General features: G+C 37.0%; 3 protein-coding genes across 7 annotated transcripts in view; all 3 read left to right on the top strand.

The window, feature by feature from the left end:
* The first annotated feature begins 469 nt into the window (after positions 1 to 469).
* Positions 470 to 7,320, top strand: Hmgc (hydroxymethylglutaryl-CoA lyase). Of its 2 annotated transcripts, XM_028179249.2 has the most exons (6): positions 470 to 650; positions 912 to 1,057; positions 1,281 to 1,404; positions 2,830 to 3,042; positions 3,996 to 4,184; positions 6,901 to 7,320. In XM_028179249.2, exons 1-6 carry the CDS (start codon positions 582 to 584, stop codon positions 7,174 to 7,176), a joined length of 1,017 nt encoding a protein of 338 aa, XP_028035050.2. In that variant the 5' UTR covers positions 470 to 581; the 3' UTR covers positions 7,177 to 7,320. The 2 variants fall into 2 exon arrangements, with proteins under 2 accessions (XP_028035050.2, XP_089583759.1); XM_089727633.1 differs by lacking the exon at positions 3,996 to 4,184.
* A 45-nt stretch (positions 7,321 to 7,365) lies between these two features.
* NANS (N-acetylneuraminic acid synthase) lies at positions 7,366 to 12,954 on the top strand. The gene is made up of 5 exons (XM_028179248.2): positions 7,366 to 7,791; positions 8,523 to 8,738; positions 10,018 to 10,365; positions 11,361 to 11,511; positions 12,425 to 12,954. The coding sequence occupies exons 1-5, from the start codon at positions 7,663 to 7,665 to the stop codon at positions 12,628 to 12,630; spliced, it is 1,050 nt and encodes a 349-aa protein (XP_028035049.1). The 5' UTR covers positions 7,366 to 7,662; the 3' UTR covers positions 12,631 to 12,954.
* Positions 12,955 to 14,308: 1,354 nt separating this feature from the next.
* Positions 14,309 to 25,288, top strand: part of LOC114246676 (uncharacterized) — a 31,828-nt gene continuing 20,848 nt past the window's right edge. For all 4 annotated transcript variants that reach the window (XM_089727630.1, XM_028179339.2, XM_089727629.1 and 1 more), the window contains exons 1-5: positions 14,309 to 14,633; positions 17,258 to 17,370; positions 18,982 to 19,131; positions 20,686 to 20,792; positions 24,407 to 24,565. In XM_089727630.1, coding sequence (XP_089583756.1) covers positions 14,443 to 14,633; positions 17,258 to 17,370; positions 18,982 to 19,131; positions 20,686 to 20,792; positions 24,407 to 24,565 — 720 coding nt within the window. In that variant the 5' untranslated portion in view covers positions 14,309 to 14,442. The remainder of the gene's footprint in view (positions 14,634 to 17,257; positions 17,371 to 18,981; positions 19,132 to 20,685; positions 20,793 to 24,406; positions 24,566 to 25,288) is intronic.

Here is a 25,288-nt window from a genome sequence, read left to right as displayed (position 1 = left end):
TCCAGGGTAACTAAGCAATACTTTCTGAATATGTAATACTTGTAATAGACCCTATAATGCTAAAAATCAGCTTATTCAGTTAAATCACGAAAAGCCTGGTTAGGCTCTGTTAGGATTGGCTGTAAAATGTGTAATAACGGTGGTTTATTAGCTGTTTAATATCTGTGAAAGTGCACAAATGTTGGTAAATGAAACAAACGCCGGGCGTAGCTTCTCTGGATCCACCAAAATCCCATTGAAAAGTCTCAGTAAATAACCACCATTTTACTGAGATTGTATTTCATCCCATATAATCTCATCTCATTTCATTTAATTTCATCTCAGTTGATTAATGTTTCAAATTAATCATCTTCACTTCATTTCATTTCACTCTATATAAATAAGAATATAAATTTTAATTAAAATAAAACTTGACCTAATAAAGGCCTTAGTTACCAGGTCATAAAAAATATTTAAAAAAAAACAAGAAAAGTAGCTGATAACAATCTTATCAGTAAACTGCTGTTTACATGTCAAAAATAGAGAATGATTTCAAACTTTAATTAATTGCAATCATTGCTTTACGTAATACCCAACTAATCATGAATAATGTTACAAAAACTTGCGTTCTTAATATACTCCGTTCTAATAACTTCTTGCAACGTAGTCTTGTAAGTACAGGAAATGTACCTTCGAAAACCGCTCTTTTAATTATATGTACATTCATTTAAATATTTCAAATGATCTGGGTATTAAAAGAATGTGCAGGAATTAGGAGAAAAATTTGAAGGCTCATGTCGGTTTTTATCATCATAAAGCTAATAATGTTCATATTAAAACAAAAACAAAACAAGTTAAGGGTACACAAACCCATAAAAACATTACAAATGTAGAATGTACGTAAGCAAGTATAAACCTAAGTATTTTTTCAGAGTACAGTAGCCCCTGAAATCAGAATTTATGAAGTAGGACCGAGAGATGGCCTTCAAAATGAATCTAAGTTTGTTCCAACAGATATTAAAGTTGAGCTCATTAGTAAAATCGTTGCTGCAGGTATAAAAAATGTAGAATCTGCAAGGTATGTTTACATAATGCTGTAAATGAATTTTAATGTTATATTATATTCTAACAACACAAACAATTGAATAGTTTTAACTTTATAGAGGATTTTATTTTAATAAGCACATTATCCCGATTCAAAAAGTAAAACGTGAAAGTAATATGTTTTAGATGAACAGTAAGTATTAATTACAAATTTTAAATATTCACTAGAATAAATAAAGTATTTTGTATGTTTTTAGTTTTGTCAGTCCAAAATGGGTTAAACAAATGAGTGACAGTGTTGATGTTATGAAAAATATTCAAAGAGTGCCTGGAGTAAATTACCCTGTACTTGTTCCAAATTTGAAAGGATATGAAACAGCTGTGAGTTTAATTTCTAATCATAACAAAGCCAAATACACAATTCTTTAAAGTTAAACTAGATGTTCATAATAATAATGAACTGACAGATTATTCTAACAATGCTTGTCATCAGTATAATGACCTGATTTAATTCAATGTTATCATCTTGAGACATCGTGTGTGATTTTTCCCAGTTATTTATTTATTTATTATTTATTATATTCATATATATATATATATATCCGAAGGCAGAATTTTAAAATTCCAACCACCCAAAAACCAATATTACAACACCCTGAAGATAAAAAAGCAATAATTTTAAGATTAATGTATATTTTCGGTGTTATTTATTTATGCTTTGCATTTGCGATTGAACTTTGCACAACCTTCAATAGGTGGATCATGAATAATTTCAACATATGGATGTAATATTAATATTTAATGATCAGAAAGTGTTCATCTACAGCCCAAGAGTAGTTTACTTAAAAAAAAAAATTAAGCCTATACAATAATATTGGTGGCATAAGTAGGTACCTAATTTATGTATGCAGGTTTAGCTAAAACAACTAAACTCAGTTGATAGGGAAAATTTCAAAATATGGTTTGGATACATTATTTATCTTATTTCGGCCGATAAGCTCACTGACTACTTGTTTTACTGATGTTCGAGAGCTACCAGAGCGGATAGATACTGCATGAAATGTTAAATCTTAAAAGTGAAGTCGAAGTCTGTTGTTTGAAAATATTGCTTCCTCGAAATTATTGCAAAAATTCCGTATAATATCCGAAAGCATAATTACTTTAGGGTCATCATCATCATCATCATGTCTACCAACATAAACAATAACCAGAATAGTACTAATGAAAAAATATTTTTACTTTAAACTAAGATTAACACTTAAACAATAAAAATATATCATTGTTATAATGAATAATATCGACGATGAAATATAAAATAAAAAGTCAAAACTACAAAATTAATTTCCTGTCATTATATATATGCATTAAAATTACTATGGCTGTAGCTTAGTGCGAGTTTTTTAACGTTCTCGATAGCGTAAAAGTTAACTGAAATTTGTATGCAGTTGGAACAGCGCCCCTAGCGGCAAACATTGGCAAACGTACCAACTTCATACAGAATTGACTTTTACGCTATCGAGAACGTTAAAAAACTCGCAGTAAGCACACTGCTTATTTCGGCCTCAGGATACTCGTACGTTCCGGTTTGAAGCTGTCGTAATTAAAATGACAATTAAATTGAGATTTCTTCCATTTATCTAATTTGGTCGCGACATTTGGCAAAAGCTTATTGTGATGTTTATGGGTTTTGCTAAGCGCTGAAACCGTTGAACCCGTTTGAACCCGCTGAAACCGTTTACAAACCGCTGAAGCGGTTTGTAAACTCGTCTACGCCGTCAAGAACGAAATGGTAATTTGCAATTACAGAAACAATGCAACGTAGAAGAAATTGCCATATTTCCTGCTGGTTCGGAAGGGTTTTCACAAAAAAATCTAAATTGCTCGGTGGAAGAAGGTCTTAGAAGGTTTAAACAGGTCGCGGACGAGGCCGTTCGTGACGGCTTGCGAGTAAGGGGATATATTTCATGTGTTGTTGGTTGTCCCTACGATGGACCGATTCACCCGAAAAATATTGCTAAGGTAGGTAAAACAGTGTCTATCATGCAAATTTTAGAATCAATTACTTTGAAATTATCCAGTTTCTTTTTTAATATAAGCAAAGGAGTCTAATTATCTTCTATATAGCGCCATAACTTTCAGAGCCCACATTGATAGTATTCTCAGAAGATCTTCTCGAATATCTGGTTTTAGAATTAGACATATGAAAATATGAAGCAACCACATTAACTTAGAATATACTTGTTGTACAATGATGCGAAGCATTTTTGAGTATGGTCGTGTTCACCGCAGACTCACGTTAACACAACAGTTTATTATGTTTTATCTAAAAGCATTTCATTTACTATTATACAGCTGATACAGTGAGCGTCTTATGCACTAAAATACAATACTTTTAGTATCGTAAATATCTTATTTCTCTTTGATATACTACACGACAGCATAAATTCTAAAAATTACTCTACTTTCCCTTAATTTATTTTATGGGCCTTGAGCCGAACTTCCCACGAGGAATCTGCGCCTAAGAGGCTCGCCTGGTATGTGGGGCTAGACGGTCTCCACATGTTGGAAGCAGACCGCGGACCAAAGGTGTTTTTGGGACCCAACCCACTAAACGACTTCCTTACACTCGCAGAAGCGTCGAATGTCTTCCCGAGATCGATCTTAGGATAAGGGGCTTACTGCGCAGCTCATCCCAAAAACGCTCGGCCGACGGAATCTTGGAGGCAAATCGAAGGCTCAGAAACACGTCGGCCGACACGATACGACGGTTCGTCAGGCTGCATGCTTGTTTGTCTTTCGAAGCAATAAGTAAAAAATAATATGGATAGTCGGCAACCCCATCTATACCAGAAGAGCCCCATAAAAATCTATGTATTCGCAATAAGAATAAGCTTACAATCTCGTATCAATACTTGATTTCAAATAAGTACGTAGACAACTGAATTGCTATAATAAACCCATAATTGGTACAGATAACAGAACAATTGATTGCGATGGGCTGTTATGAAGTATCGCTTGGTGATACGATTGGAGTAGGCACGGCCGGCTCCGTCCGCCGACTTCTTCATGAAGTCCTCACTGTCGCAAAACCGGAACAACTAGCCCTTCACTTCCATGACACATACGGACAAGGACTTTCCAATTTACTAGCTGGCCTCGAAGTAAGTTTGTTAAATGTTATGTACCTTTTTTTATGATTGAAGTATTACTGGTGGCCCGGAGGCCTTTCCAGTTTCCCCAGAACAGGTGGGCGAGCAAACACGGTGGGCGAACAGGTGGGTGGGCTTAGCGAAAAGTGGTGGGATTTGCTAACAACTGCCCGAGCGCCTCCGAAGGAAACTTAACAACTCAAGAGCAGCTGCTTCGCGTATGAATCTACTACCGGATTGGAATCGCGACCCGCTGAGAAAATCCGGCGAGAAACTCAGCGAGTTGATGCATGGGTTAGGTTGCACGTCGACCTCTTTGTCGAGCTCGACGAGTACGGTTACCGGGGTCCCTAGGCCTTCTGCTAGTGTTAGAGCTGAATATATCTAATGCAAGAGTTATTGGATCTGATGGATCCGTAAGGGTGTGTGTTATGTACTATAATACATGTGTATCAAACATCAGCCCATAGACCGTACGTTGGTCTGTCTTATCTACGCCATTTAAAAAACAATGTAATATGAATAATCTCGACCCTGGAAGCACAAGGTCGATTATCAATAATTAAAACTTTTCAAATTAAACATTTCAAATTTTAATCGTATTTTACATATACATATTATGTAGACTATATTTAGAATGTGATTACTTCAAGTTACAGAAAAGGAACAAAGTACGTGCGACCTTGCGTTTCTCGTGTTGATATATTTAGTTATCATCCAAAAGGTGAATAGAATTGGCATGCAAGATTTTCATTGAAGAGACAATAACAGACTTACGAAAAAAAATAATTATAAGTATCCAAATGTGTAAAAGGTATCGTTTCGTGGCAAATACCGTATCGTAGAATTGTAGTTCTATTCAATTTATTTAAAGCAAGTAATAATTTAAGAAATAAAATTTAAACAAAAATTTAAACAAACTTTCAATATTAAAAATATTTACATTCTTAGCGACATGTTTTATATCTACACACTCTGAGCTGTTATCTGTATTCTTATCGGGTTGAAGCATTTTTTACCTAACAATTGTGGTAATACAGCCTTGCTAGTCATATCATTATCTGCATTCAATTTGTTTTTGAATGCATTGTGTTGGAAAAGACTTTAGAATGTAATAACGATTTTGTAATTACACGTTAACAATAGCTCCTTAAAAAAGACGATTGATTAATTCATTAACATTCTAGCTTCTCTGTTTTAAATTCAGTTGTTACATTTGCGTGACTTAGCGTTAAACTAATCGAAATAGATTAATACGCATTATGTCGATAAAAACAACAGTTTTGTTCTTTGTATTGATACCGTTATCATCAAATAGAAGAGTATTTTGTAATTCACACATCTTGTCTCATATATATCATTTTCAATGCAACATTAAACTTATAACACAACAATAGGCTCCTTTGATACATATAGCAGATTATATATTTATAGCAGGGGAGATGAACCGCAAGAGATTCACAACCCGTTTCTTGTCTATCTACCACCATAATGTATCTTATATATTATTATTATGTAGAGCAGAGCAGAGAGAACAACAACATTCAGACCGTCGGTCTACCGAGCAATATCATCCGGTCGGTGGAAGATCTTCCCTCTGTCGTTAAGCTTCCCACACAGTTATTGTATAGTAAAATAGTATATTGAAAAGAAAATATGTGAAAAGTATTCAAATCGTACCACGTTTATCCTTCTTTACATATTGGCTAGATGTACCAGCCGGCCCTCCTGATTTAAGTGCAATTTTACAATTCAATTTAAGTTTCCAATGGAATTTTATATTAATTACTCGAAGGAATAGGAATGTTAGTCCGCACGGGTAGGTACCACAACCCTGCCTATTTCTGCCGTGAAGCAGTAATGCGTTTCGGTTTGAAGGGTGGGGCAGCTGTTGTAACTATACTTGAGACCTTAGAACTTATATCTCAAGGTGGGTGGCGCATTTACTTTCTAAATGTCTATGAGCTCCAGTAACCACTTAACACCAAGTGGGCTGTGTGCTCGTCTTTTAAGCAATAAAAAAAAAATACGAGACAGCTGGAATTACAGTGAACAGAGACTTGGCTGTTTCGCTAGTACCCATGTACATGAGCGAAGGTAACATATTATGACAAACAGTAGACATGTCTAAAAACATAAGTTAAATTCAACTAGCACAGACTATTAGAGCAGACAATCAACGGAGGCACCAATAAAATAAGTAATAACAGACGCTACTAACGTAATTTGTCATTACTTTTACAATTGTTTTACTATTTACAATTTTAAAATGTGCCTTCAGACTAGCACTAGGTAGTACACTTACTATAGAAAATTCTGCTCGGCGCAGCGATAAGTGAGGTTTCAGGGATATTTTTTAAAGCCACCGTAGACAGACGAATTTGTAACCCACCTAATTAGCCAACGGTCAACGTCTGTCATAGACGTTACTAATGGAAGTGATACAGCGAAGCCGCATCTTACCTCTGAGTACGGTCCCTTAATCTCGTTTGCAGAAGGATGCATCTTAACGCTCATGAAACCCACAGGAGAGATATTCCGTTTAAGCTGCGAGTCTGTCTACCATCGTTAGCTCATTTTAAAAAATCCAGTCATCAAACATCAATCTCAACATGATATTCATGTTTCGTTCGACAATTCAACAACTCTTATTAATACGACAAACGCTCGTGTATTAAACTTGTATACGTACGTCATTGAGATAAATTTAACTTGTTTTGTTTTTCAGTTTGGTATTAAAACAGTAGATTCTTCCATCTCCGGACTCGGCGGATGCCCGTATGCACGCGGCGCGAGCGGTAACCTTGCCACCGAAGACCTAGTCTATTTCCTGTATGGCCTGGGAGTCAATACTGACGTAGATCTAGTAAAGATTATAGAAGCAGGTCGATACATTTCCAATTTCCTTGGAAAACCTACAGAATCCAAAGTTAATAGGGTGATTAGTAATAGATTTACTAATTACAGAGATATTGTCAAACTAGCGTCTTGTAATTGTTCATAGAGATAAATTAATATTACAATAGCGGTTTAAGCTCAAAAATAAACACTTGATAATTGTGATAAGATATTTATTCCATACACAACTCAACAAATATTTACTTTTGTATCTAAGTAAATACAATAAACGATTTGTTATTTCGCTTTATTTGATGTCTTATTATTTATTACAATCTGCTATTCGATAAATACATGACAGTGGTCTTGAACGCAGTCCGATATACCTACCGGTTTTTATCAATTATTATATTATCATGCAGAGTGGGTACGGACTAACGGACAGCGTTGGTGGTTGGAACGGGCTCGCACTAGTGTGGCGGACGCGCAACAAAACGCTCGCTTGTACATGTACACAGCTGACCTTATTTATCCAATTTGATCTTGAACGAGAGGTCGATAAACCTTTATTGCATAGTGTGAACATACTTCCAAGCCATCCAGTCGAACTGGAAATTGGTTTTAGTTTGTTTGTTTTTATGGAACGCTCAAAATGGTGGAAGTCAAAATAACTGATGACATTAGAATTGGCGGCAATAATCCATGTTTTATAATAGCGGAAGCGGGACAGAATCACCAAGGTGACATCGAGATCGCAAAAAAATTAATAAAAGCTGCTAAGGTAAGTGATTTTACATTTTTACTCAGCAACAACACACAAAGGAATTGCTAGGTGTTCCGGTTGCATTGTATTTTTGTTATCACTACTTATCCGAACCTACAATCGTTTTCAATTGTGAGTCTTTAAAGATTGTATTCCGTGTTATAGTTTTAGGTAGGCAGTACCAAGATACTACTAAAGAATAAAAAACTACAAATTGTGAAAGGAGGTTTTAAAGTGCAACAAATGTAAACATCATCCAAAGCGTTTGTGTTGTCATTCTCTTTGTGAACACATAAAGTGTTAAATTCCAAACATGCTCCGTAAAATATTAATTAAGTCACCTTTTTAAATTTATTTTATTATAAAAGTTAACTTTATTGAAACACCTACTAAATAAAACAAACAGTAAATTAAGAGCCGATAAACTGCGCTAGCTAGTCAGCAGACGAATTGCGTAATAGCCAAATATAAATTGCACTTTGTCTTATTGATTCATTAAATTGAAAGATGATGTGTTGATGAAACTATCTTCTACCTATATCTTATAGATGTCTTTTACCAATGAAATACTATTATTTACTAGTCTCGTTAACAAAACACACCTACAAACTTGAAATTGACAAAATTTTAAATGGGTAGGTGCATTTGACGTGCATTTGATAATATTCATATCTATATTAATTCTGGATTAAAAACCTTTTTATTTTACAGTAAAACCGATTGATGCAGAAAGACTTTTTATATTACAGGAAGCTGGAGCCAGCTGCGTGAAGTTTCAAAAGACATGTCTCGGAGAGAAATTTACAAAAAAATATCTAGAAAGGCCTTACGACAACCCAAACTCGTGGGGAAAGACGTACGGAGAACACAAAAGTCATTTGGAATTCTCCGATACACAATACAGAGAATTGTTTAGATACGCTCAGGAGGTCGGGATTTTATTCACCGCCTCTGCCATGGACATGGTAAGTTTTTTTAGTATTAAACATACCTAGAGTTATAAAATCGGCTAACTGTATCTGTAATTCTGACATTTCAAACAAATTTTGTTCTATAAACAGCATCACATCCATCTATTCTTAATCACGTGCTTCGAAAAGTAAAAATAACAGATTTACGAATACGAATCAACAAGTTAAAAGTACATACATAAGTACATGTATGAACTTATGAAATCATAATCTACTGCTAAGTGGCGCTGTTTGGAAAACCTTTGCATTTAACGTTTCGTAATCACGCACATTATTTTTTTTAATTTATGCAGGTATATTGCACATATGTAGTACGTTACAGAGTTATTCAATAATTTCCAAAGAAACTAGGTAGCACATACAAACATTCGTAGGTCGTTATTATGGATGTGACTTTTAGAATGGCTTAATGTATACAAAATTGTTTAAACTAATCTACCTTAATATAGAGCTCCGACTGGGTTCCTGCCCATCCGGGGTAGGGCGCCGGCTGTGAGCGTTAGGAGTTTTTCGTGAGGTTCGACTCCCACATACCCCACCTGCCGTGCGGGTGGGAATCCGGCGATTTTCTCCTATGGAAAAAAAAACCTTAATAATATAAAAATATTATACTAATGAAATAATACAGAAGCCGTAATCGCCTAGAATTTCATTTCTCGTTAGAATTTGCGCTACAAGGAAATGTTTGTTTGAAATTGAATGAATTTTACGGAAGCGGAACAACAAGCTTAGAAATACACGGATCTCGACGTTTAAACATAAATAAACGATATAATGAAAACAACTTTATTGTGTTGTCTAGATGAATAGGAGCTTCAATTTAAATTTATTCATTTTTAACTATAACAATAATGTAAATACGAATGAAAACTACCATATTTTCGCGGGCAAGTTCAATACACGCCTTACGACTGTGGTTACCGGAACCCATAGACAATAGGCGAGTGTTTATGAGGGTGAAGTCTCAATGCATTGTAACTGCCGTCCTATTCTTCAAACCAGAACGCGTCAATCCTTCACCGGTCACAATAGGTTACCACTAGTAAAAACAATTGAAAAGAAAAAAACTATTAACACATTATAACACCAAACTATTATGACCGTCATTTGTAAAGTAAAATTACATTTATTATTATTTTTACAATTTAGCTACCACTTCTCTTCAAAAATAATTAATTAATAGAAACTTAACTTAATGAGAGTAGGACAGAAGCCAAAATTAGAATAAGACTCATTATATTGTTAACGACAAAAAATACTGTTTCTTTTTTAGGTATCTTTTGACTTTCTGGTTAACCTAAAAGTGCCATTCATAAAAATCGGCTCAGGGGACTCGAACAACTTGCTCTTCCTAAAGTACGCAGCTTCGAAAAAGATTCCTCTAATTATATCAACGGGGATGGTCGACAAAACTGCCGTAAAGACAATTTACGATATCATTTCCTCGGACCACAAGCAGTTCTGTTTGCTTCATTGCATATCGGCGTATCCGGTGCCATTTGAAGACTGCAATCTGACTGTTTTACAAGATTATAAGAATACTTTTGACGTTCCCGTCGGATACTCCGGTCAAGAGCTCGGCACCGCAGTCGCACTGGGTGCGGTTGCTTTGGGCGCAAAGGTACGTAACCGCAACCGATCGTACCAATCTTTAGTTCTAAGAATATATTAATTATCTACACTAATATATAAATCTACAGTGGTTTTTACGGATGTTCCGTTATAACTACTGAACCATGCATCCGATTGACTTGAAACTTGTTATCCATGTAGAAAATACATGTACTTAATGGATAGACTAATATTTATATGAGTGTTGTACTCCCTACACCAGTTGCGGGGGCGTTAATGATGAGAATCTTTGTGGGGATGAGAAATAATAATGTTAATTTTAAATGCCCAGCGAAGCGAACGGATACAGCTAGTACCTTATATATGTATATCAAAATACTTTTCGGCTTAAGTGATTGCCAAAAAATCTTTTTTTTTGTACCCCGTCTTAAGGCACGACATTCGCAGCACTCTCACTAGACAAAACGTAAGCTGTATATATTTTTATTTCGCTTTATATATCTATATTATTTTTTATGACAATACGTTTGGAGCACGTTAGTACTGATATTAATATCGTTGATCGAATTGAACAAAGATATCGTTTTGGAGTTTTTATTTATTAGAATCCTATAAAGGGGAATTTTGTTTGCACATAAAGTAGTGTAATAGTACATTACATTACTGTTTATAATTTTATTGAGAATGGGAAATGGGTAATGTGTTAAATTCTGATTCCGTATTTCGAGTACTAGTGATTACATATTTTAAAAATATATGAAAAATCGTTTTTCATATTAACACAAATTCATCAGAAATGTATCTATCTATCAAACGAGATAGTTCCATTGTATGACTTATATATTGTATTTGACGAACCGCTGGATGTAAAAAAACACGTTATAGTGGAAATGTTTATTTGGTAATATACACTCAGTGAACGCCCTCGATAGTTGATGGCATCACCATACATAGTTCATAGATAATTAATTACAGTACAGATCATAATAACAACACATAAATCAGTACAGATTACTATTGTAAAACGGCTCCTTCGTATTTCAGGTGCTAGAAAAACATATAACTCTGGATAAAAGCATGAAGGGAACTGACCACGTTTGTTCATTAACTCCGTCCGAGTTTCAGCAACTGGTTCGCGACGTGCGCGTCATCGAAGCCTCACTTGGAACTCCCATTAAAAAAGTAGTGACATCAGGTAAAAAAAGCCCTCAAATTAAAACTGTTAATTTAAAAACCTCAAGTGATTCGCTAATGGCGCTTTCTTTTTCTTGATATAGTAATTTAATAGTATATAGTAAAAAGTACTCTTACGGTTTACATCTCGATATTTTTTTCAAAGTACTTTACTGGGTCACACTCTACGTTAAAACAAAGAAGGAAATTGTCTCATTCAACATCATCGTTCGAAATAAATAAAAATGCGAGATTAAACCGTTAAATTAATTTTAATTATGTCTAAGACACGCTAAAACCGAAAAAAATACACTACACCGTATTAAGTCATACCTTTACATTGTACGCCACATCTCGTGGTTTGTTCAACAATAAAATTTGAAACTTGGTGCATATTAAATGGATGTCATATAATTGAAAAGAATAATCACAATGTTTTACGTCAAGTACCTTGTGAATTGCTTAAATCAAGATTTATTTATGTTGGCAACACTAAAAAGACGGCAGTTAACTTTATGTGTAAATTGACAACAGTACCGCCTTTGTAAATATTTCTGTGTCCTAAATAGTAGACGTTACAATATTCAGTATCTGACAAGTGTCTTGAGACATGTCTTCAAATGGTCAGTGCCGTCCATATCAAGTGGCAACCGCATAGCACCAGGTGGGTCACTTGATATACCCATTCAAACTAATTCTAAAAAACAACACGCCTTTTAAATATTCCGCCTCGCGTTACTCGCCCTTTGAGTCTGTTATGAGATCAATTCTATGGTACGTTATTTTATAACTATCCAGATTACATGCGTTTGCATTTTTACATAAAAATGATAATTATAAAAATATAGTTACTAAAGTATTATAGCTCCGCCTTAAAATTTCTAAATCGAAATGAAGTAAAAATCCTTTATAACAATAATTGTAAATGTTTTCAGAAATACCATGCATCGACAAATTGCAAAAATCTCTAGTGATGGGCTCAACTAAAAATAAAGGTGAGATATTATATCCGGGTGACGTGAAGATCAAGGTCGCGGAACCAAAAGGCCTGAACGCGCTTCACTTGGAAGACGTTATATACAAAACTCTAGTATACGATAAGAAAGAAGATGAACCCCTCAACGAAGGTGATTTCTGTTAAAGAAGCCATTATTTCTTATATTACTATACAATAACTATAGATATATGAGTTTATTGCGACATAGAGCGCTGATTCCAGACTCTGCTCAAAATAATTGCACAATAAATGATAGTTGGTAGATTGTTAGCTATGTAAATATTACGAAAATTATTGAAAACATTTTACTAATAATATATTTTTGAATAGCGCATAATATATATTGTAAGTTACAAAAAAATATGTTAAAAAATTGTATAATTAAAATTTAAGATAGCATGAACGGAATATTCACAAATAAATGGACATTTGTCATTGTAATGTGGTAATAAATTATTTTATAACGAATTTATTGCGTTTTATTTACCATGATTAATCGGTCTATGAGCGTTAAGCTCTTTGTTCAGACAAAGGGGAGTTGTATGATAGTATGGCACAAAGGTTTAACCTATTCATATAAAACATGACGCCTTCAAAGTTTATTTAAAGTTTGATAGGTAGTACTTAAAACGTAGAGAGTGAAATTTTAATTTATGAGGAAATAAAATATTGGATAATAGATTAAAGGGCAGTTTGTTTAGGTCACGCCGAGTATAACCCCAAAGCTGTATCTTTTTTTTTTTTTTATTGCTTAGATGGTTGGACGAGCTCACAGCCCACCTAAGGAGTAAAGTGGTTACTGGAGCCCATAGACATCTACAACGTAAATGCGCCACCCATCTTATCTAGAATATGGGTTATGATTATTTGCGTAATTACTGATGGTAGGACCTCTTGTGAGTCCGCACGGGTAGGTACCACCACCCTGCCTATTTCTGGCGTGAAGCAGTAATACGTTTCGGTTTGAAGGGTGGGGCAGCCGTTGTAACTATACTGAGACCTTAGAACTCATTTCTCGAAGTGGGTGGCGGCATTTACGTTGTAGATGTCTATGGGCTCCAGTAACCACTTAACACCAGCTTAAAATCACTAATAATTGACATTCATCGTCTTTACTAGTGCCGTTAGTACTTTGCAGTTACCAAGAGAATCATAGACATAATTCCCCACACGTTTACGGTTACTATACTGAAACCTTAGAGCTTAATTTAACACCAGGTGGGCTGTGAGCTCGTCCACCCATCTAAGCAATAAAAAAATCCTTGACGTAATATATTGTCGAGAAGATTTTATTTATATTGAGGGTCGGACGCGGTGGCGTGGTGGCGCGTGGTGTGTAGGACATAAGTGGCGCGGCGAGTGTTGGCTCGGTGCCCGCGACGTCGGCAGCGCGCCAGTCCCCGGAGTGCCGATCCGACCGTCGCCTGCACCCGTGCGTGCCGTGACCCTACCACATCACGAAATCCTTTCCTGCGTCGTCCGCTGCTTTCGTCACCCGCGTCACACCTCAAACACGCGTCTCTAATAATCGTGTGAACTTTTAATGTACCTATAGATCGTATGTGGCGGAGGAACTCGTGTTTACATATCAGACGGACAACGAAACAGTAGCGGGTTCAGAGCAGCCGATTTAGGTCGCCCGGTTCAGTGCTAGCAGCGAGATATTTTTATTACAACTGATGGGTGCAGGCGTACGAGCGCCTGAGCACGCTGGCGGTTAAATAAATTATTATTTATAGAGTAGAACCGTAAAGTCCATTCCATAAACACTTTCGTATTTTTAGTTGTTCCTGGTTATCTTTAGTTAAAGTTTCATGTGAATCGGCTATGTAGATTCTGAGATTATAACGCATCGCGGTGAAATTGTGTGAATTTCGTGTTATAAATAATACAAAAGTGGCATTTAGCTGAAATCTTTAACATTTCTTTAGTGCATTTGTGAATTGTGTGGTGAAAATGCATCACTTGTACCCTTTGGCGAAGGGAGACCCGCTGTGTCCGCTAGGCTTCCACCCGCAAGTGCGGTGGCCGACGCGTTGCAAACGCTGTTTCCGCGACTATAAGGAACACGGTGGCGGCAAGAAAAAAGATGATGATTTTACCGCATCCACACCCAGCCTTTCCTCTTGGAACTCACCGACATCACGGTCAGTTAATAGATATATTTTTACTCAAATGCAATTTATTACATATGAATATAATATGTACTTAGGTATGCTTTCAATTTCGATTTCAAACATTTATCTATATATTTTGCTAGCAATTGCTCCGTGTGGAACAATATCTTGGAACGAATAAAATCAGAAACACATAGACGTCTTCAGAAGTAAACGGCCGAAAAATAATTCGAATATGAACATGCTTAGCAAGGCACGAGAGCACTACCACCAGCCACCATTCTTTTTCAGTATTACTTTATCGAATTTCCCCTTTCTAAATTGGAAATTTATAGAAAATTATTACAATTGAGGTAGGTAGGTAGGTATGTACTTTACGCATAGTAGTGTAGCGTATAAAAACAATATATCCACCTACCATGTTTTTATTGCATAGATTGGTGGACGAGCTCACAGCCCACCTGGTGTTAAGTGGTTACCGGAGCCCAGACTTTTATAACGTAAATGCCGCCACCCACCATGAGATGTGATTTCTAAGGTCTCAGTATAGTTACAACGGCTGCCCCATCCTTCAAACTGGAACGCAATAATATTGCATCACGACTGAAATAAGCAGGGTGGTGGTACCTACCAGTAAAAACTGTTGATATTATTATTGAGATACGCGATCAGATGACGAAGAAGAAGATACCAGATACAAGAAGGTTTTGGACATCATTACTTGGAATGTATACGTTTTGAATTATTACGAATACGAATATTATGAATACATTTTGAATACGTCCTACTAGCTTCAATCACTCGTCATCAGAGCATTTTAGTTTGATTCTTCTTAGGGAATGAAAAACAAGATATATTTAATTCGTTATACAATTAAATGTTTCTCACTTTTCTTTTGCTAAGGTGTCCAGCCAAAATGTTAGTTGATTATGTGAAAACACATGAATTTATAGTACGCTGTTTTATCTATGAACAAAAAGAATACTGTGGCACGAATCCAAATTCCTCAACGTTTTGCGAATTGTTTGTATTGCTCCCTGACGTTTGACGCAATTCGCGGCTCCGATCTGGCTTTGCATAAACAGTAGGTACTTTATCCACCTATACCTACATAAAAAAGACAATGCAATTTCTCGTTAAATTAAATAACACATTGCCATAAACAGTTCTGGTAAATTAGAGTCGATTGATTGATTGTCGAAAATTGTGATTTAACTTTAGTGAAAATTCTTTCGGTGCCCTCTGTATTTTGTACCATATGTTCCATGGGGAGTGCTCTGAGGAATTATCCAAGATGATACCATCATCTCGTTTTTACCATCGCACCACCCGCCATCGGAGTAGAGTTCATCCATACTACTTGGAGCCACTACGGTCATCCACAGTACGTTTCCAGAGGTCTTTTTTGCCACGTACCATCCGGCTATGGAATGAGCTCCCCTCCACGGTGTTTCCCGAGTGCTATGACATGTCCTTCAAACGAGGCTTGTGGAGAGTATTAAACGGTAGGCAGTGGCTTGGCTCGGGCCCTAGCATTGCTGAAGTCCATGGGCGACGGTAACCACTCACCATCAGGGCCGTCTGTGGACCGGTCTGCCTACAAGGACAATAAAAATTAAAAAAAACCTTTTTCAAGCAATTTTACAAAATAATCCTAATCTGACTTAAACCCATGTGTAAAGCCGTTCGTTCACTAGACATCATTTCAGACTTAGTTACATTGTTTCAGAATGTTCATTTTTCAACCGTATTTCCATTTGGTGCTTTCGTTTTATGAAAATATGTGAGTGAGCTCGCGGATTACCTAATGTTAAACGTCTACTAGAGGCCACAGATTCTGAATGACACCACTCATATTATGACTAAGCCATAGTCAGTAACCCTCAATCGTATGTGTTGTGTAACGCATGTTTCAAACTTCACAATGAAATACATATTACTTACTTCATAGTCATAGAAATAAACGAGATAGTGCTTAACATCATGTGTTCACTAAATGCCCTACTGCTATTTAAATACCTACATAATTTTTTGGTGTTTCATTCTATCACTGTCAATTAAGGAAAGTCGACCGTCATTATAAATATCTTATACGTACCTACATACCGCATAATTTAGTAATAATCTCGAATGATTTTGTTGTAATCTGTAATTATATTGGTGAAAATTTACAATAAAGAACCAGTTGCTCGTAAAGGCGTTTGCTGAACATTTTGCTGTCCGATCCACCTAATTGTAAGTAGTCGCAGTCACCCATGGGCATCACCAATGCCAGGGATCGCTGCCTACTTTTTTTTTCTTACCTAAGCTGATGGTCTAGAGATACCATATCAGCGTAACCTTAAATAGTAGGTGAGCTCACGGGGCTCAAACCTGACGATGTTGCTAACACGTACCCTAGCAAGAGCCGTCAATCGGGAGGATCCGAAATGACGTGTTTTGGGCGACATCGACTGTTTACCATTTGGTCCGCAGGATCGGCTATGTAGTTTCCGGCGGCCACGATGAGAGGATTCTCATGTCCTGCCGCTTTATCGAAGTGGTGCTGTATTACTTTTTCTTATTTTCATTTCCATTTCATCAGTGACACCTGAGGGTTGTTGTTCTTGTTGTTGTTTGTAATAACGATTGTTTTTCTTTTCTTAAATAAACAGAAGCCGTGACGGAGAGAATGGTGCAGCAGAAGGGGACAAGGTTGGCCGGGGTTGGGCTTCGAGTACCAACCTTAGCTCCATCGAGTCAACCAAAAAGGACACTTTTTCCACAGGTTACATTTTAATGTATTAATTCAAGGAATAATTTCCTCTCACGATACTCTACGATCTACTTGAAGCCGTCGTGGCCTAAAGGATAAGACGTCCGGTGCATTCGTCTTGAGCGATGCACCGGTTCGAATCCCGCCGGCGAATACCAATTTTTCTAATGAAATACGTACTTAACAAATGTTCACGATTGCCTTCCACGGTGAAGGAATAATACCGTGTAATAAAAATACAACCCGCAAAATTATAATTTGCGTAATTACTGGTGGTAGGACCTCTTGTGAGTCCGCACTGGTAGGTACCACCATCCTGCCTATTTCTGCCGTGAAGCTTTAATTTAATAATTTAATACGTTTCGGTTTGAAGGGTGGAGCAGCCGTTGTAACTATACTGAGACCTTAGAACTCAATATCTGAAGGTGGGTGGTGGCATTTACGTTGTGGATGGGCTCCGGTAACCACTTAACACCAGGAATGCTGTGAGCTCGTCCACCAATCTGTGCAATAAAAATAATAATAATATTATAACAATATTATAGAACAGTAACTTGCACTTTTAATCAGTAATTACACATCCGTACGAATACGAGTGTTTGAAACTTTTATTCAGCCATTAATGAATAGCGTAATTGCGATATTTTAAATACATTTTTACATAATAGGCCTATAATAAGGATTTATCAAAACTTCAAGCCAATTACGTAGTTCCCCAAAATTACAGATATCACAAAGTTGTATTTACGGTAAAGGTTGGATTCTGTCGAATGTAGAATATGAGGCTGTTTACTTAGTACGGCCATAATTAAAAATGTAAATTTAAATATAATAATATTAAAAGCCGCTGGATGCGACTAGATACATTCTATGCAGAACCAGTGATTATGGTAAGCCTTGAGGGAGGCCTATGTCCAGTAGTGGACATCTGTGAGTTAATAATGATTATAGCTTATTTCCAAAATACAATTTCTTCCATAAACTCTGACATCTCATTGACACCCAGCAACTGCACGTCTCAGAATACAGAAAAATGTATTACAGAAAAATGTATTCTGAGCTGCACGTACTATGTAAACTAAAAGCAAATTAAACAGAAATTAGCTATTTTAGTCCCACCTTAAAAAAAATCCTTTTTTTTATCTTTTCTATTCTATTCTTTTTTTACTTAATTATATAAATATATATTTTTGTTACAAAAAATGGACAACGTGGTTCTGTTTATTTCTTAAAATTATGTGACGCAAGGAGTAAGTGGTTACCAGAGTCCACAGAGAGGATATCCAGAATGCCGTAACATGTCTGGAAGTACGAATTCGCATATCTGTCCCACCCCTCAAGGCGGAACGTATGAGATTCATTCATAGGATTCATGAATCACGCAGGCAACTGCCATTTTTTTCTAATGAAATACATACTTAAGACTTTTACGATATACCTACTTCCAAGGAAGAACATCTGGTAATACAAATAAGATCATTAAATTAAGTAACTAAATTTTGACTTTAATTCAAAGTAAATTGAACCGACCGATTGAACCGATAATCGCATCGCTCGATATGAATTCGATTTTATTGTTTAGACCACGATGACCTCAGAATTATGTTGTTATTGTTTGTGTAGGATTCAATAAAAACAATACGTCTTGGACATCGACGCCGGATCTGGGTGCTGACGGCAGCGACTCAAACGCCGTCACAGTCAATCTCAAGCTACCCAAACGACGCCTTACGGGCCCATTACCGGATTTGGACACAGGCCAAACAACTAATGGTATGGAAACATTACGATTATCTCTTTGTATGTAAAACAGAAATTTCATAACAAGTTGCTTCTTAAGGTGTGTAGGTTTCGCTTAATGAATTTATCCTTATAACTGTGATAATAATTACACTTACAATTTGTTTTTAAATAAGATACACGGTCTACCTGATTTTAGGCGCTTATTGCAGTCTATAAATCCACCTGATCGATCCACCCTGAGGCATTAGATGAAAGTTTCAGTTGCATTAAATTAATAATTAATAAATAAATAATTAATTGAACTGAATGAGCTTTTCAAAGCAAGATTGTATTATTCCTAAGCTTTCATAAATATATTTCTATGTCAATTCGTAATTCTATTTGTGATTCTTCTACAAATAAAAATCTATAATGAATGAAAATAGTTCAAAAGCATATAAATACTTTTAAAATTGTAATTTTTGTTTTATATATCTAATATATAAAATTCTCGTGTCACAGTTTTCGTTGCCATACTCCTCCGAAACGGCTTGACCGATTTTGATGAAATTTTTTGTGCTTATCCGGTATCTATGAGAATCGGCCAACATCTATTTTTCATCCCCCTAAATGTTAGGGGTAGTCCACCCCTAAATTTATTTTTTATTTTTTAGACAAAATTTTTAATTTCTATTTTTTTATGATACAACATACAAAAATACATACAATCCTCAATTTTCACCCTTCTACGATCAACCCTTATTTTTTATTTGCTAATTAAAAACTTTAAATTTTTTTGCGAGAATTTTGTTTTTATTTTGTCATGAATTAAAATAAAAAATCTGATGTTACTCTCAATTTGTCATCCCTCTATGATCAACCCCTATTTTTTGTTAATTATAAACTTTAATTTTTTTGGCAAGTTTTTTATTTAGTTTTATCATGACTTAAAATAAAAAAAATCATATGACTCTCAATTTTCACTCTTATACGATCAACCCCTATTTTTCCATCCGCAATAAGGTTGCAAGATGGCAATCAAATATTATAATTGTAGTACGATAAATTCTTATTCAGAGTTTATAATTTCAAGTTCCTTTAATTATGATTTTTTTATTTTTTTTGAATTTGATCTCCCGCGCTCGCCTGTCGACTACTGATCAACTATCAATCGATCAGCTATCCCCACCAGGTGTCACCACTGATCCAGCAAACATCACGTAGTAGGGATGGGGACGAAGCCGTTCTCCTGTCTTACTTACTCACTATACATAATAGATTATACACTTAATATATTTGAGAGCTATACAATACTATACATTTTTCAGCCATGTTTTGTTGGTTTTATTTGTGTATCAATAGTATGTTCAGTAGGTCTGAGAATCGGCTACTATCTATTTTTCATACCCCTAAGTGAAAAGGGTTGTCCACCCCAAACATTTATTTTTTATTTTAATTTTTTGGATATATTTTTTTGTTTATAATGAGGTATTATGTGGTTAAATGAGGTTTTTATTTCTACAGTAGAATTTCCCTAGAAATCTTATTTAAGGCAACACAACGTTTGCCGGGTCAGCTAGTAAATAATAAAATGTTTCGAAATAGACACAGTTACATTACGTCGGCCGTCACCATCGCCGCCCCCGTCCGCAGGCTCCCAGACTCAGCTCGCAATAACCAAGAATGACTCACTCGCTGAACGTGTGCGAAAGGTAAACACATTATTATTTTGTAAGGATGGGAATTATAAAACATGCATCGAATACGATTTGTTTCGCACCTTAACGCTAAAGTTTAGCTAAATCTCTTAAGTTTTTGTCACTAAAGTTTTATTTTTATGGGTTATATGAGTCGTCCATTATCAAAGGTGGCAATCTGTGTATTTGGACAAAAAAATGCTATTGATATGTCAATACAGATTGATTTGAATATAATCGTCTCCTTCAAAGAATACGGTTCAAAACCTGCATTAAATAAAGGCTAATACTTAACCTGTTATTTATCTAAGATGTCGTTCAGAAGAGTTTTGTGACTGCCAATGGAATACAAAGTCAATAATTCGTTTTTCTGATTTACCAATAATTGTCCAAAAGTCACATTGCCGGCTTTGATAATAGTCGACTCATATACCAAATTTACCCTAATACGATGTATAGAGGTACCCTTAGGTATATTATTGATGATTAATTCACCTTTACTAACTTTTTATAAGAATAGGAGATTGCCCAAGGACAACCATTGTTTATGCCATTAACAAAGCAAATAACTAGCAAACACTACTGCGCGTGCACATTTCACGTAACTTGAAAATAACTCTAGATAAGCTCAAACCATTCATGTACTTAAAAAAATGAACTCGTTCAATGACATCCAGATTGAAATAAATTTGATATATTCCCATTTGCGTCCTTACAACCTTTGAATTGAAAATGAATTGCAACATTTGAATTTCACTTATATTAATTCTTCTGACTGTGGCAGCAACATTTGAAATAGAGATACATGTTATGATGTGCATCGAACACTTGGTGTAATGTAAAAATTCTCGATGCGCAAATAAGGTATATGTATAAAGATCCTAAGACAGCAATCTTTTTTTGGTGAGGTAAGTATAAATAAACGAGCTTAAACGTAACTACTTCGCCACATCCTTACGGATCCGTGAGATCCATTAACTCTAGCATTAGACGCCTTCAGCTCTAGCACCAGGAGCAGGCTTAGGGACCCTGGTAACCGTACTCGTCGAACTCGGCAAAGACTTCGACGTTCAACCTAACCCATGCATCTGCCCGCTAAGATTCTCGTTGGATCTTCTCAGTGGATCGCGGTTCTGATCCAGTAGTAACAAATCCCATCCCTTTTAGCTGAGCCTATGCTCGCCCACCTGTCCAGATGAAACTGGTACATTACGTGCAGATTAATTTAATTATTGTTACATTACGTACAGCTTAATAAAGAATGGTAATAAACATTTCGAACACTATTTTTATTTATCTGGAATCAATAGTAGCACACCCTGTGTGTACATGTTATTGGAATTATAATACGCCATAAATAAACAATTTTTATAAGTTCTAATACCGGGATCGGGATGTGTACATGTATATATTTTTTCACCTTGGAATTCAGAGCTTTAAGTGGGTCAAGTCGTGAGCACTGACTACTGTAGCAACTCTGTTCGCTTGCTTCGGCATGGAGCTCGAAATAAACGTAAAAGGTCACTTGTAAACTTAGTGTCTGGCAAGAGAAGAGGATCAGTCATATTTATTGAGGAAATGACCCGTTATTAATCTATTTTGTAATGGAAGGTGTAATAAGTTATAGTGCCTTTTATGTTTTCACGAGTGACTTTAAAGCAGTTTCACGATTACATACATACATATGTATATTCTTACTTGTTCAGCTCATTTTATAATTTCCATACGCTGCGAATACTATAAACTTACCTTCACAATATTTTACACAATTTTAGAATTATTTATTTTTCTTATTCAGAGATGTTATGTATAATAATTAAAATAAACATAAGCATGAGATTAGGATGAGGATTCTCTTCAAATTTTATTTAAAGAAGAATATTTCGCATGTTAGACAAGTGTGTTTTTTTTTTTTTTTTGGTCAGGAGGAAATCGCCGGACTTCCGCCCTTTTCTGGGGATACTGGGCGGAGTATGTCAGAGTCGAACTGACTAAAACCTCCTGTCGCTCAACAACCAACGTCCAAACCTCGCATGAGACAGAACTCATGACAAGGCAAAGGGGGGAAAGTGAAGCGTTTAGTGCGGAGCACATCTCTCCCATCACCCTCCCCCTCGGGACGCCGGACTGGCGGTCGTCGGCGCCACGACCACCAGCCCTCTCGGTCGGCAGACTGTCCGAAGCCCGCCTAGATGGCGCCGGTTAGAGTGGGTTACCCTACGGAATACCCCGCTGGGCCAGAACCAGCGTGGGTCGAGGATAGCCGGCCTTCCATCACCCGGATGCTCTTGCGTAAAACGCGTGCAGAGCAGCTTGCACGTCGTCTTCTTAGGCCCCCCTCGCCGGTCCCCAGACCGACATGTGAGGGGGACCCGAAACACTTAGAGGGCCAGGGCTTGGGCGAAATCCGCCTCCCTGGCCCCCGCTCGACGGCGGCGGGATTGTGCGTCTCTCACGCGCCCCGCCGCCTCCTTCTGCGAGATGGTGCACTCGCAGAAGTCGAGCATCGCCTTCCACGACTCGTCGTCGCCGAGCATCGATGCCACAACACTCGGCAACGACAAGTCGGTTCCTATTTTTGCGACGAGGACACGGCGCCACCCCTCCCATGCGGGGCAGGCGACGAGCGTGTGCTCCGCCGTGTCCAAGTCGCAACCACAATGGTGGCACTCTGCCGTCGGCTCGGCTGTGATCCGGTGCAGGAACTCACCGAAACAACCATGCCCAGTGAGCACCTGCGTAAGCCGGAAAGTGAGGCGTCCTCTGTCACGATTCACCCAATCCACAAGGACCGGGCGAATCGCCTCGACGGTCCTACGACCAGCCGAAGGATCAGCCAGCCGTCTGGACCACGACTCCAGCACGGACCGCCGAGATTGGGCCCTCCGTGCTCTGACCACACTGGGGCTGGGACGCGCCACGCCCCGGGCACGAAGTTCAGCCCGCCACCTATAGTCAGCGGCGAGCGCCTCCGCTTCCAGAACCCAAGGCGGCGTCCCAGCCAGTAGACAAGTGTGTAACAAGTTCTTATACGATTATATGGTTACATTGTGATGTTGCGATTTACTTTTCGTGGCCTTACACGACGTTAACGACACGTTAACTATCATTATAAATACTGTTATATAGTCTATAATCACTATCGCTATAATCGCTATAATGACAAGTAGACCAGATAGACAACAAAAGGGTTTTTTAAAAGTTGATAACCGTGTAGTATTAAACAATCCATAAAATACTTTTATCACACATGGCTACAATTTTTTTAACTTTAAATAATAATTAAATTTATTGTTATCAATTTGAAGACCATTCGAATCTGCACTTATTGCCGTCGATGTCAGAAAGAATCAAATCGCAATTAAATCGGAAAAAAGTTCTTAACACCGAATTCCCCTAAAATCTCGTCTATTTATTTATAATACAAATATCTATTAAAACTGCAACCTGATTTTGATAACAACTCAGCACAACAAAGTAATTCCTGTAAAAACGTAAAATAAAAAAATGTTTATTTTAAAATAAGTCGTATTCACAACTATTTACATATCATTGAGCTATATTTAACATGTACACGAGAAGTACATGTTCTTTATTTGTTAAGATATTTTGCATCGATGTGTTTACAGATGCAGCTGTTAAAAACGCAGAATAGTTTTGAAAAGGAGCCAAGTATAGAGAAAGAAAGAGAGCGAAGAAGTTTGTCCAAAAGTAAAGAAGATGAAAAGACTGCTAGATATAAAGACGAACGGTCATCGACCAAAGATGATGTAAACTTTTTAATGCAGGTAAAGAACATAGTTATTTTAATAAATTTCCGGTGGATTATAGTCATATAAGCGAAATATACGAAATATTCACTGTTGATCATAGTGTTCCCGATTTTCAAAGTAATTTATGAAACTTCCGTCATAACGATTTGCCATCATCCGTCAAATAATCCGCCAAGCTTGATAAGGGGGCCCCACACGCCGAATGTCATTTCGTGGTTACCATTGTAGAAATGATCAGCCTCAAAAGGCCGTCGGTTCTGCGCGTTGTGTGTGTCGCCCATTACCACTTCAACTTACAAACATTTCTGATTACCCATAGAAGCGTATTGTGTCAATATTTCAATCTGCGGTTTGTAATGTGTCAAGTGACATTAAACCCTCAAATTTCTTTCATTCCTACTGGATCACCAGTAGCCTCGAAGGACTATTCTGGTTTCGCCAGACGGGTAAGCTAACATCTGCCCGAGCAAGAGCAGTGCTTCGCTGAATATTAGCCCACTGAGTTTCTCACCGGATCTTCTCAGTCGGTGGTAGATTCTGCGAAGCACTACTCTTGCTAGGGCTAGTGTTAGCAAATTAGGTTACCAGCGAATGGGTAGGAAAAAAAGCTGAATCTATCACCGGATCGCAATCGAGAAGAAGATCCGGCGAGAAAATCAGTGAGCTGTGGGTTATGTGGTATATGGAATCCTCCGTCGCATTGGACGAGTACGGCAAGAACGGTGACCGGTGCTCGGA

This window comes from Bombyx mandarina, chromosome 05, assembly GCF_030267445.1.
Source record: "Bombyx mandarina strain Sakado chromosome 05, ASM3026744v2".
NCBI lineage: Eukaryota > Metazoa > Arthropoda > Insecta > Lepidoptera > Bombycidae > Bombyx > Bombyx mandarina.
This window is presented reverse-complemented; position numbering and strand designations above follow the sequence as displayed.